At 40.9% G+C, this 14,035-nt stretch overlaps 1 protein-coding gene across 1 annotated transcript in view; it reads right to left on the reverse strand.

Moving 5' to 3' along the window:
* The window catches only part of LMBRD1 (LMBR1 domain containing 1), an 83,857-nt gene extending 77,914 nt beyond the window's left edge, over positions 1–5,943 (reverse strand). The window contains exons 1-2 of the mRNA XM_069804591.1: positions 5,807–5,943; positions 5,121–5,297 (exon numbers count right to left, since the gene is read on the reverse strand). Of these exons, the coding sequence (XP_069660692.1) occupies positions 5,121–5,297; positions 5,807–5,866 (237 nt within the window). The 5' untranslated portion in view covers positions 5,867–5,943. The remainder of the gene's footprint in view (positions 1–5,120; positions 5,298–5,806) is intronic.
* Between the last annotated feature and the right edge of the window lie 8,092 nt (positions 5,944–14,035).

The following is a 14,035-nucleotide window of genomic DNA, read 5'->3' on the forward strand; positions in this document are numbered from 1 at the left end:
GTGCTGATATATCAAGTTGATAGGTATATGAATTTACTGGACATCCAGGAGTCAGTTGAGAACTCATCTGGACAGCCTCTAGATTTAGTCTGTCTTCTTCTCCACCCACTATGGCCCAAGCTTACAATATATACAGCAAACACATTAGAAGCACAATAGATTAGGAAGGTGCGAATTCATTGCTGCCTTCAACAGCAGTTTAAAACGTGAAAGCGTGACCACAAATTCTGTTAACATCTACACCGTTCTGCTGTACTTCATTCTGTTCCATGCAGTTTAGCAATCATACATCATATCACCTTTAAAAAACCTGTAACAATGCTTGTATTGACAGGTAAGGGAATCAACAAATTGCTAGGATACATGCAACAACTATGATGGCCTGCATTAAGCTATTATTCTTAGGTATTCCTGAACACAAGCCATGTTGAAGGATTCAGGAAATTTAAACACACTTAGAAGCGTAAAAAATAAATTTATTAGTAAAATGTTGCTATGTAAATAAGGATATAAAAAAGGCAGTTTAAGACACTTTCAGTTCACCTAAATGCTAAAGCCAAAGCAAAACTCCCTCAAAAGATTAATAATTACATTCATAGAAAATTAATATGAAGAACACTTGCTTCCCCCAGTAATCATTGAGCAGAGTCTTCCTTCTCCCAGCAACTGTGTCCGGTTAGTGACTTCTGTTAACATATTTTCAACAGAACAGTACTATTCAAACTGTGCAGATAACTTTCCCAAACAAAAGCAATAAAAGCTAATCTGACATTTTTGACCTTCCCCACTTTTTGGTGAGGGAATGGCCATGAATTTCATTCTTTTGTACCTGTTAAAGGGGACATTTCTGTCACTGCTGGACCCTGCAAGAATGTCTTGAGTATCCACTGAAGAGAGCTCCCATTCTCTGCAAATGTACCTTAATAAAGCTTAAAGTGGTGTAACATTCCAGATTTCAGTACCTGTGATGTTTCATCAAATGTAAATGAAGCCATCATTCTGCTGATTAACCTCTCCCAAAGCTTACCTAATAAAATGAAGATACAATACCAAAGACTGGAAAAAGGGTCATAGCATGGTTAGATATAAAGAAATTTCATAACCAGGTCTCAGATCTTCTAGCTTGCTACCTCCAAAATGGGACACAATCAGGATTTTGACTGCCAGATGGAGAGTAACATCCAGAAACATACATCTCGGCCACATCTGGCTACCATTAATATTTTGGCCAAGTATTGTTACTTCACAAGTAGTAATTCCTACTGAGGACAGGAAGCATGGTCTCAGTTGATAATGATTTCTCAGCCAACACCTTTGTAGAATAAAAAACCTGACATGTCTAGTGGTTCTGTATTCTGAGCAGCTACATAATGAGTTTCCCCCAGGATGCAAAAAATCTTAATAGAATGGTCTGCAGAAAAGATCTCCCATTAAACAGATGCTACTCCCTGAATCATTAAGGAGACAATTGGCTTTTAACAGCTCAGACAGACCCAAGGTTTGTGAGGTGTTCAGTCTAAGGAGACTGAAAGAAATGCAACTGGCTTTTGACTTCATATTGTAGCAAGAATCCGTATGTTTCAAAAAGAGAAGTTCTCATCCCCTTCCTTCTGCTGCATCAACAACAGAATAATAAAAAAAAGACAGCACAGTGATGATAACATCCTTGTTTCAAGCAGTCTTCCTGCTGCAAGACAGCATCAACTATGTTTTAAATATTTATGAGACTTGTAGGTCAGGGTTCCAGCAGTAATCTTAAGTCTTCAAGCTAGGGCGAAGTTTTCTGTTCCTAAGTGCTTGTTATAAATCAAACAAGTTTTCAGATCAAACAGATCAGATCCAACTAGATATACTTGAGGTCCATTGCACAAACTAAAGCACTGTCAATGCGAACAGCCAAAACTTTCAAGATAAAAGTGGTGCTGGTGAATATTATCAGGACTTCACTTACAAGGTAATACTCAAGTTCTTTTGATTAATACTAGAACCAAAAGCCTGCTTTCCTACTTAACAACACTATGAATCAAAGTTCTCAGCCTCCAGAAAAAGCAGTGTTGCAATGAATTCTATTGTACATTGGAATAATGACCACCCAAATCCATGGACCACTGCTCCTTTCCTAAAGGACTACACAGTTACTGTGCAAAACCTTCTAATACCAAAATTGCTTAGTTCACTCACAATAAATGCTTTAAGGTAATATTTGATAAGTCTCACTAAAGATGGTGAAAGACACCAACAGGTCCCAAATGCCACAAGCTACTTGTTTACAGTAAAGAGGAACTCATCTTAATTGGAAGATGTATAAACAGTATGTTAAGTTGAACAGTCTTGTTGAAATGGACAAAACCTCAAGGTTAACACAGACTGACCAAGGAATAGCGCATGTCCCTTGTCAAGGAAGACACCTTGGAACATCAGACTATGCCTTCAATTTAACCTCTGCTATTAGTATCACAAGCTTCTCCCTGAGTTTTCTAGTTTGTTCACAGAAAAACCTCAAGAATATCTACAGGTTGACAGTAGGGTCAGATGCATTAAAAATTAACTGAAAGTCCACATATAGTACCTCTTCCTTACAAGTTGAGCATCCTTGACTTCCTCATCTCTCTAACACTGATACTGGGAATTACAGTTGGGAGGTAGAGGAGAAAAGTATGTACAGAAAAAAAATTAGTTTACCTAGCATCTGGATAACTGCCACTACTCTTTTGGCATAAGCTCTGAAATCATCCAGTGGAATGTTTTTTGATGAACTAATGATTTATCTACAGACAATATTATCCACATCTGCTACCTGGATCTGCCTCAAAAATTCACTAAGAGCAATCTAGTGAAGACTTAACTCACTCTGGCCATCCAAAACAAAGGATCCTTGCCAGTCATAGTCCTTCAGACCACAGCATCAGAGAGAGGGCCTTGGAGGCGCTGGGTTTGAAAAAATGCTCCAGAGGAAGGGCAGTGGTCTCTTGGAAATATTGTGAACCCAATCCAGTCTGTCCTACTTCTGAAGCAGTAGCAGAAAAGAAGCACATGTTACTCAGGAGACTGTTAAAAGGTTTAACAACTCAAGATCTCACAGTAAGATGCTGTCAACCTCCTAACTTGCCATTACTCCTAAACTGAAATTATCAAATCAATAAAGCTGTGTGTCTACATATAGGTTTGTATGTTCCAAGGGACCCAGATCCACTCAGCTTTATCAGGATGGCCACATTGATATTTCTGTATCACAATTTCAACACTTGTGTTGGATCAAGTGTAGTAATAACAGAAGATCTCATGTTATTGCTGCAAAGCTAGAAACTCATTCAGCCGAGCCTTAAAAGGAAGAATTCTTCTGTAAGGCAGCACAGAGCAATTTGGTTTCAACAGGCCATCAGCAGCACCTACAAACATTAGGAACTAAGCAGGACCAAGAAGCCTCAGAAACATAGGCAAAAGGGTACTTTAAAGAAACAGAAGCTTTACCACAAGCATGAAAGCTTGCTTTCAGGTACAGTTTCTAAACAAATCTACCCACCCCATCATATCACAGTATGTGGCCATTAACAAAGAAATCTAGCTCAAGAAAAACAGTATTTTAAGTACAGTAACTTTGCTTCTATTCATCACATTTCCTTAAACAAGACTGTAGCAACTGCATGAAAACATTTCGCCTTCTGTTCTCCTCACAGATTTCTCAAATCAGAGAAAGCATACATTAACAAAACAGGTCTCCTTTGCAACAGGAAATTCTGCTTAGTCCCCTGGAGATGTGCGTTTTTCAGCTGGAGCTAGTTACATCATTCTTATTTCTCTAGCTAGTCAGGCTCAATATATTTCTTAATACTCAGTATTATTCTCATGGAACTGCTAGTATTGTGACACATGAAAGGTCTCTTCCATCTTCTAGATGTATTCTAATTCTGAACAAACAAGGTCTGAAGATACAAACTTTTAACAGTAACATTGAACAATACGTTAATTTATCCTGTATTATCACTGAGGGATAAACATGACAAAAAAAAAAAAATCACATCACAGCTCAATTCTAAAGGCTTCTTATGACTTGCATTTACACGAGCACCAGCCAAAAGCCCCTGCATTGGCTGCAGGCTAGTTCTGAAGTGTTATCAAGGGTCTGGCAGGACCTAGGTTTTCCTCTGGAAGTAGGGCAGGAAGGGAATATAGGCTTTGAGTCTATCTAGTGCACAGGCATTTACCCTCTGCCCACTCCCTCATTTGTTTCAGGATCATATCTTTTGTTATAGATCCAGGTATGCTCCACACCAAACTAAGCTGTTACTCAAATTATTAATATGCTCCAGTTTAACCTGTTGTCAATGGTAGTGTCCTCACAACAACAATGGGTCACTACCCTCAAGAGCCCTCCTTGAAAATTAAAAAGGCCAATGCTTTAAGCATTGATAAGAACTCTTACTCAAGTAATGCTCAGGGCAGGCTACAGTGAGTACTCATCTCATTAAGAGCTCACTTTGCACAGCAACCCCCCTCCAGTTTAAGTTTATAAAAACAGTAGTTCAGTTAAGGCAGTATCAGTGAGGAAGAGATACTACTGTATTTCCCTACCCCAAGGGTTTTACCAGCTTCCCCTCTTTAAAAAAATGGATATTAACTCAGGCTCTACATTATAGGTAGATTAACACTATAAATCTTTGTAAGTCTTAATGTTTCAATACCAGAATAAGAGAATGCTGGCAAAAAAAGACAAGCAAAATAATCTTACACTACAAATGGGCAATACAGTCTGTTTCTGAACAACATGGCAACAAATTCCATTCTGCTATGCCCCATTATGATGTACTAAAAAGCAACATTTAAGAGATTCATTTATACCTTCAGGATGGTATACACACTCCTTTTAGCACAATAAAAGGAATGAGACTTTGGAAATCAGTAGAACATCAAAAATAATAGAAATGAGAACTGAAATCCAGTTGAAGTAACACACAGAGCTCAGTGTTGTATTCACAGTACTAGTTCTCAGCTTTCCAAAAAACTCCGGCACTAGAACAGGTATTAGCACTGGTTTTAAACACTTAGACAAGCTAAGAGCATCCTCTTTCAACACAAGTGCTTCTTTTGAAGAGGCAATTAACATTTTTAAGAGTACATACCTTAAACGTGCCATTTGGATTTTTCATATACGAAACCAAAAAGATGTCCACTGGCAGGAGCGCTGATGAGATAAGAGCAACTGCCAACGCAAAGATAGCTGTTATGGTAGAAATCACTTCGCTTTCCCGCCGACTCTGGTACTTGCGCACGTAAACCCAGCAGAAGATCAGAATAGCCTGAAATACACAGGGAAAGACAGTTGCACAGTAAGGCTGCCAGAAAGCTGAAGTCAGACCCTGCACCTTGGTAACGATGACCGGCGCAGCGCCGACCCTCTTCCCACCTGAGCCCTACACATCAGCGTTACACCCACCGCGCCCAACGCGCCCTTTGTCCCCTCGGCAAGAGCAACAAGAGCAGCGCTCACACGCGAAACGGGCTAAAACACAAGGCAAGGGAGGCAAGACAGCCCCGCGCCCTCGGCCCTGGGCTCTGCCGTGCCCGGCACCGCCGCCGAGGCACCGGCCGGGAGCTGCGGGAAGCGCTGGCTGCCGGAGCGGAGGGGCGGTGAGGCACAGGCCTCGCCAGGCGGGAACCGAGAGCTGGAACAGCGAAGGGGAACCGAGGGGGAAGGAGCAGCCGGCCCCGGCTAGCGGAGGGGAAGGCGGGGATCCCGCCGGCCCCACAGAGAAAGGAAAGGAAGGGGAGGGCAGGGGTGCGCGCCCGGGGCAGAGCCGCCTCTCACCAGCAGCGCCAGGCCGAAGAGGCACCATCCCGTCAGCAGCTCCGAGGCGGCCGCCGCCATCTTGGCTCCCGTCAGCAGCAGCGTCCCCGCCCCGCCGAGGCGGGGATTTTTAACGGGGGCGGGCGCCGCGCCGCCATGGAGACCGACCCCAACAACTGCCGGGGCGAGACGTCATGCGCCGGGGACAGGTTTCGCTTTAGTTGGCGGCTCCCGCGCGGGGTTTGTCTGTCCGGCTGTCCGTCCGTCCGTCCGTCCTTGTCCTTCCCCTTCCCCGGCAGGGCAGCGCTCGGTCCGCGGGGACTCCTCCTTACCGGGCAGCGGGAGAGGAAAAAAGGGGGTTTGGGGAAAGAGAAAAGATGCGCCAAGAGGTATCAAGCACTTTCAGTTTCTTTTTTGGTCGTCGCTTTTCTCCGTAAAAGTACCTAAAATGTTTCCCCACGTCACGTCCTAAAGGCGCCCGGCAGCTGCGCAGCCTTTTTGTCAGCGTTTCGCACGCACCCGGAGAGGTTTTCGCGGGTGGCGGCAGACGCGGGACCGTGGTCGGGGGAGAAGCCTCGCCTCAGAGCGGGAAGGCGCTGACGGCCGGTGTGAGGGCGGCCCCGGGGGAGGGAGTCTCGGAGTCGGGCTTCGCTGGAGCTGAGGGGAGCTCGTAGCCTGGATTTGGCGGCACGGGGAGCGGGAGAGGCTCGCCTTCAGGGTGCTGACGCCCGCCTCAGTCTTTAATTTGCTGTGAGGGCTGCAGGCAGGTCAGGTGCGAAGGAGTCTGCAGGAGGGCCCGAGGCGGCGGGGGGATAGGTTTGGAGCCTTGTTCCGGAGCACGGACGGCTGCGCTGGGTTTCTGTGAGGGGTGAAGGCGGCTCAGGGGTGAAAAAGTGCGGGAGCTCGCTTAGTTTATCAGCTTCCATACAGGGGGGGCCCAGAGCTGCAGGAGGGGACCTGCCAGGGTGCAGGGGTGGCCCCATTCTCATCCTGAAGCAGTAGATACGTTTGCCGTGTTTCCATTTGCTGTGAGAGCGACGGTAGTCATGAGCCGAGTGAGAAGTGGTTGAGGTTCAGGCCATTTTGTAGCCTGCTTCGGGGCAGCGGGAGCTTGGCCCTGGAGTGGCAAGCTTCCAGTTGCCGTGAGGCCAGTGGGGCTGACAGGAGCTTGTGGCGGCAGCAGTGCTCACGAACTACGTGTGAGGGCAGGTGAGAGGTGGTGGGACTTCTCGTGGGCTCGTAGCCTTGAGAGAAGGCATTTGTGGGTGAAGGCGTTGCGAGAGCCTCACCCCAGGCTGTTTTTTTGCCTTTGCTGAGCCTTAATTTATTATGAGGGCTATATATGAGGCAGTAGCTGGGTTTCCGTTTGGTGTGAGGGCACAGGCAGCAGGCAGGTGGCTGTGCAGCGGCTGTGGTGCTCATAAGCCAAGTGAAGGACAGTTCGTGGCAATCCAGGTAGGCTCGTAGTCTGATGAGAAGTGCAGCAGACACTATATAACCATAATTAGTTATAGGTCAGTAAGCAAATAACTATATTGTGTATGTCCTCTTAGATTATTTTTTTAATATATTACTATTAATGTGTATGTATTTATCTCCACCACAGAAAATATTTCCCTGGATGTCATTACTATTAAATATGTATGTTGTAATTCAAAATTGCCCTAGAACCCATGAAGAATTAAAAACTTAATGAACAGCATTAAAAATAAACTATTCCCAAGTGGGAAGGGGAGTAATTTGCCCTTGGAGTATATAAAGATTTTATGTTTTGTACAGCACTGCATAGCTTTATCAATAAAATATTGAAATACCAAACATCAGAGACCCATAACATGTTAAGAATTAAGGCTGCTGTAAAAAAAAAACAAAGAAAGAAATGCTATAGCTATATCCTACCACAAATCTTTTTGTTTTGACTGAAATGGTTACATAAATATTTAACTTGCTTTAGTAAATAAGCCATAAGAGTAACTTCAGCATGATCAAAAAAATCTTTTCCATTCTATACAGTTAAGAGTTTATGTAGTTTAAGAACCAGTAAAAAAACCAACCAAACCGAAAACCATAATTATATATTTCCCACTGACAGAAAAATAAAATTTTTGAGTCTTTTATTAAAATCATCCTATATTTTTGCAGTAAATGGCAATTTTGAAGAAATTATCATCGCTCTGTCAGATCCGTTCCTATTTGGTAAATATGGTTGCTAACCTAGTCTTAATTGGGTAAGAGGCAAGGTTTTCAAGGTTTCAGTGAAAATTTTTTCATGTCCCTGTGTGTAAAATGATTACAGTAATTCATAGTTTAAAGGAAGAACTTCAGTTTTTGTCAGAATGGAAGTAATGGGGTTTTGTACAGTGTAGGCAAAATGGAAGTTCAATGCCATGTTACCACTAGCTATCTGAATGTTTTTTCTTTATTCCCTGAATTTCAGAGTTTGTAAATTCAAAGCATTTTATCCTTTAATCTAATAAAATCAGCAGATCTTTATCTGAAGAATCATTATAGTAATTCTTATGTATAGTGAGAAATAAGTCCAAACTATGAAAAATGTCTTAGATGCCACTTAAAAGTAAATTCCACAAATTTGTTATTAATAAAGTATTCATGTGGTAAAAAGAGAAAGAAGAGGAGTGATATTGTAGAAATTAAAGTGTATGAAACAAGATACAGTCTTCATTTTGACCAGGACAAGGGATTAGTATCATACTTGAACTAGATAGTGTACATACCAACAGGGAGCAGGTGCACCTTCTCGCTTGACTGAGCTGCTCTTGGCACCACTTGATAATCCCACAAGTGTCAAGGGGGTTGAAAGCGTGTGGGCTAATGGCAGTGCTGTATTTTAACATTCTCTGATTCACTCTATTTTTTATATAAATTTTTTTCTCATGTAAGAAGAGAAGGTAGTGAAACTGGGTTTAGCAGTATTTGGCAGAACATGTCGTGGTCTTGTACTTGAAGGTGTAATTATTCTTTGTGTTATGTGGCTTAGAATCCAGGAAAAACCTTTAAGCCCTATAGCACAGAACGCGCTAGACCTCGTACTGTGCAAGTACACGCAATTAATCGTTGGCTATAATCACTAATTTTTTTTTTTAAGTCCTTAAACTTGTGTGAAGAATATTGACTGTAACTACTTGAAATTTCTTCTGTTTTATTTAATGCTTTAGTTCATTTACCATTACTTCAGAACAAACTTAGGTTTCTGAGTTTGGTTTGTCATACTGCATTATGTCAATGCAGGCATCTTTCCTTCCATCGCTTTACTTCAGTGCTTACTTAGTCTTATTTAACCAGTGGCACAGCTTTGGTTTTCTTCTTAAATGCTATTTAAAGAGTTAATTTTCATTCTATGAATAAGACTTTCCACTGTATCATGCAAAACCAAAAGAAAAGAAAGAGGACAAAATTGGAATCTGTCAGTCTGCATATAACTAACAAATATTTTTAAAGGCATTCACAAAATTAACTTGGACTCTATTTATTGCTAGGTTAATAGAGAACACCATGAGGTGTCCTTTACATCCTTGCTCCTTCTATTGTTTCCTTATTCTAAAATGTTACCTTGTTTCAAGCTCCTCAATCATGCTAATCTCTTCAGAGTGCTTGGCTGTAGTGCAGTCTATCATTCCTTTTCACTGATAGAAACCTCATTTTGCCTTTAAACCTTACTCAATATCAGTAGTTGGTACTGTTGTATCAGTGGCTCGACATTTACATGAAAAATAGGGACAAAGCGTAGTTTTATGAAGCTCATGAAAATTCTAGTTTGACCGTAACTTGGTTTAAGTCGGCTCAGTTCTTATTTTGGGTAAGTGTAGGGAAGAGAAGAGGTTTTCAAAAGAAGTAATGTTGTCACACTGAGGAAAAACAAATGGTCCCATTGGGTTGGGAAAAAGTTTTTCTCAATATTTAGTGGAATTTAGGGAAAGCATATATAATGCAGTGAAGCATACAGTGGTGTTCCTCCCAGCAAACCCATCAGCACTGGCACGCTGTTACTGAGGGAACACAAATCAAAGGTTGAATCATCATTTTTGGAGGCTAAAGATAGGCTTTCTATGCCATCAGTTTCTCAAGTCCTTTTTTGTGTCTATTTATCATGTCATTCTTAACTATTTTTTATAACAAATTCCACAAAATACTTCATATAAATCAAATTGTGTAATTGATATACATAATAATTGATATACTTAAAACGGATCGTTGTCCTAGGCAAAGCCCAGTTCCTAGAACATGGGAGTTTCTGACATGCAAAGAAAAACCTGACATAATTTGGGACTAGAAAACTCTTTATGAAAGCATAGAACTGTCACAAGGTGGAGAGGGATAGCTAATCTCTGCATTAAGACGTGTGTGTCTTTTATTGCTGTGGTAGTATTGAAGTAGGGGAAAAAAATTTTTCGTTGTTTAACTTTGGAGCAGACATCATCTTTTAAAAGGTTGCAACATGCTAAATAAAAATAAATATTTGAGTTAGAAATTTAGAAATAATCTGTGGAAGAATTTAGAGTGGTTGTTCTTTTAATACGTTACTAACAACTGCATAATAATATTTATGGAGGTTCTTTTCTGTTCTGTTCCTCAGTTTGTTTACTTCAGCGAAACCAGAATTTTAAGAAGGAGTCTGAGGGCAGAAGAGGTGATTCATTTCTCCAGGAGACAGAGAGTGTAGGTCAGTAACATTTTCTGTAATGAGGGCTGTAAAACTGATTAGGAGCCTTCAAGGTCAATTTATTTCTAAAATGTTTTTGGTTGGTTCTGTTTGTTTGTTTTCAAAAAACAATAATTAAAAGCTGTTCTGTATGTAAATTACAGTTCTGTATGAGCTGATAAGAATGAAGGCAGTGTGAACTTCCACAACAGAAAAGCGTGAACATTCCCACAAGAAAATTGAGTGTGAACTGCTGTATTCCCCTGAAACTTTCTGCCTGATGTTCTCAGTCAGAAAAAAAAAGAGATTTCCCTGGTATTTTTCTCATGGTATTAGTCAAATAATGAACTGACTGCTTGATCAGATTAGAACATCCAAAGTACTGTTTTCTGCATGTTTGTCCTAAATTATTAGAGATACTTCTAGTCTTCTGTACATGGGAAAACTGCAGCTAAGGCATAAACTTGGAAAGAACACGTCTGGAGGTTTTCCCAGGATGGACTGAGGAAACTAGATGGAGAGTAAGCAAAACAACAGATTAAATTTTGACCCCCTGAATTTAATGGCAAAGCTGCCAGTAAGTTTAGCTTTTGACAAAATTAATCTTCAGGGGTAGTCAAAAAGGCAAATAATGATAGTAATAGGAACGGGATAGACAACCAAATCATCATTACACTTTATGAACAGTGAGCTGTTTTGAAGTCCATGTCAAAAAGAGATACAGAATTTGAGGCAGTTCAGAGGAGTATGAGCATGAACAAAATAAGGAATATCTTCAGCGCAAAGAAAAAAGTAAATAATTCGGAATCTCCATCTTGGAAAAGATGCTACTCAAGGAGAAATGATAAAATTTAGAAAGTTCTGACTGGCGTGAGGAACAGTGAATAGAGAACAATTAGTCATGCTTGTACCAAGAAAATTTGGCACGAAATAGATTAACAAGCAGCAGACTTAGAAAGGGACTGCTTCATACAATTTAAAAAATAGATATCCTTACCTTAGAGTGATTGGAATACCAAGAGTATGCATATATTAAAAATTAATAGAGAAATTCATGGATGAGAGGTCTGTCAAGCAGTATTAAGCACTCTGATAGAGAAGCAACCTCCAGCTCAGAAGGTCCCTAAGCAGGGGAGTGCCAGAGACAGGCAGGATTTGCAAGGAAAGCTTCTTCAGTTTTCCCTGTTTTCCAAACGGTTTGCTGTTGGCATCGGAAGGTCAATATAGGAAGCTGCACAGTCTTTCAATCATTCCAGTTATTATTTTGCAGTTAGTCCAGCTCAGTATACCTGTTCTTAGTACATCAACAAAGGCTAGGTTTCTGATCATTTGATACAGTTAGAGGGTAATCTTCATGATAAAGGTGGATTTCTTCTGGCTCAGAAGACTGATTCAAAGCCGTTTACATTATTTAAACCTAGCATATGGACTGCATAGAGAATCCTGAACAGTAAGGGCTGCCTAGCAGCACAGGAGAGGTGATTTTATATTACAGTAAACAGTTGAGCCTCATCTCTAACCAACAAAATAGGCCTTAACCCATACCCAGGAGCACGGAGGTTGCCTCTTGTTTCAAAATGAGAAAAAAGGTAGACTTTATGCTTCCATGTGGAAAGAAAGAGTTGATGAATCTAATTTCCTCGGTTCAAGAAATACATTGATAAACTGAGCGAGTTCAGGGGAGGGTCCCCAGGATGGCTGGGTCTGGAGCACTTGCTTTGTGAGGAGAGGTGAGGGAGCTGGTCTTGTTCAGCCTGGGGAAGAGATGGCTTTGGGGGCCCTAACAGCAGACTGGCAGGGCTGGCAGGGAGGTCGTTGAGGCAATGGAGTCAGTGGTGCATGGCAGGAGGAGAGACAGCAGACATAAATTGAAATAGGAGGATCTGACTGGATATATGGAAGAAAAAAAAGTGTAAGGATAATTAAGCAGTGGAGCAGATAGCCCAGATGATAGGTTTTGTAACCTCCATTCTTGGAGGTTTACAAGACTTGACTGATAAAACCTTGAGCAATCTGGTCTGGATTCATTATGACCCTGCATTGAGCAGGAGGTTGGACAAGAAAGTTCCCAAGAGTCACTTCCTACCTGAACGAGTCGGTCATTAATGCCACTCACACAGCAACTGTATGTAGATAGAAGATAATATTTTGGAGAATGCAAAGGAAATCATTATTCTCAGCAATTGCACCAGGAATTGAATAGTAGGGCAGTAACACAAAGCAATGTCACAGAGGGGAGGAATGGCATGAGATTATGGCTGCTGACTTTGAAGTTTTATCATTTAGGCCTTTCTGATCAGCAGTGGCTTAGCAGCAGTTACATCTGTTGTTTTGACTTCACGGAAAAGTAATGATCTTTAACTACATGGATCGTGTATTGCTTGGTTGTCAGTGAATACGGATACAACCAAATACCAATCTCTTTGCAGGTATCCTGAGGCAAAAAATTTTTAAACATATGGAGTCAAAAGACACTTGAGTATGTGCAAACCACGCAGAGCCAGGCCTGTGTATGTACATAGTGAGGAGCAACCTCAGAGTCTCTATTCAGTATTGAAAGTTTTGGTGTGTATAATGTTTATTTTACAAGACCTAAAGCAATGCTAGGGCTTCAAGCTACTACTAAGACTTAATGTTCCCTGACCCCAGTAATAGAAACAGCAGAGATGGACACATGATATAGTACCGCTTTTTCTTCTGTGTTGTTGACATACTCTTCCTGTTTCATTTATTTCTGCGAGTGAACTGCTTTTCTCTTTGGGTTGCAGCTGGATAATCATTAAAGTAGTTGGGGGGAAAAACACAGAGGGTAATTATAGAGGAGGAGTGATGTCAAAACTCACCATTTTGTAATAGGTGATTCAAATAAATAAATAAATTTTAATTAATTAATAATTACAAAACACTGTAATCTTAGATGTAAAAATCCAGTTTAAGTGGCAGGAGTCATCATTCTTGGCCATTGGCATTTCAGGGGCGTTTTCCTCTTTCACCCACCAGAGAGCTCCCATAGGGCAGTTCTCCAAAATCCTTTCCATGCCTGATGCAGTCAGTAGGAGGTTTGCCAGAGATCTCAGTAGAAGCCAAATCTTCAAGTCCTTACTTTGGGAAGTTTCTCATTTCCACAGAAGTTTTAGCATAGCAAGAACTTCAGAGTTGTTTTGTAACATATGAGTGATTTTTGTAGTTAAGTATATATCAACTCTAAACTAAATCCAATTTTTCAAAAATAAAATGAGTTGTTCCAAATCTTAATCTTTGTCTGTCAAGCTCTGTCCCTACTGATGGCATCATTGCTTTGCAAAGCATTCAAGCCTATAATTCAGTGCCATTGTAAAAATTTCCATTTCTGGAGATATGCCTAAATACAGCATACCTAAATTTTGCTATTTCTTCACTATTATATATTAAAAAATGAATCCTTTTCTATTATTGTATGACTAACTTATCTAAAACATTCTTTCTTGTATTTGCAACCATAGCATTTCCATTCTGAACTCTGATGAACTTAGTAATTCAAAAAGAGATGGAAAATCATATTAAATGTGGTCATGTTGATCTTTTCACCTTCATCTTCCAGTCTCTGTTGG

This window comes from Haliaeetus albicilla, chromosome 17 (assembly GCF_947461875.1).
Source record: "Haliaeetus albicilla chromosome 17, bHalAlb1.1, whole genome shotgun sequence".
Taxonomy (NCBI): domain Eukaryota; kingdom Metazoa; phylum Chordata; class Aves; order Accipitriformes; family Accipitridae; genus Haliaeetus; species Haliaeetus albicilla.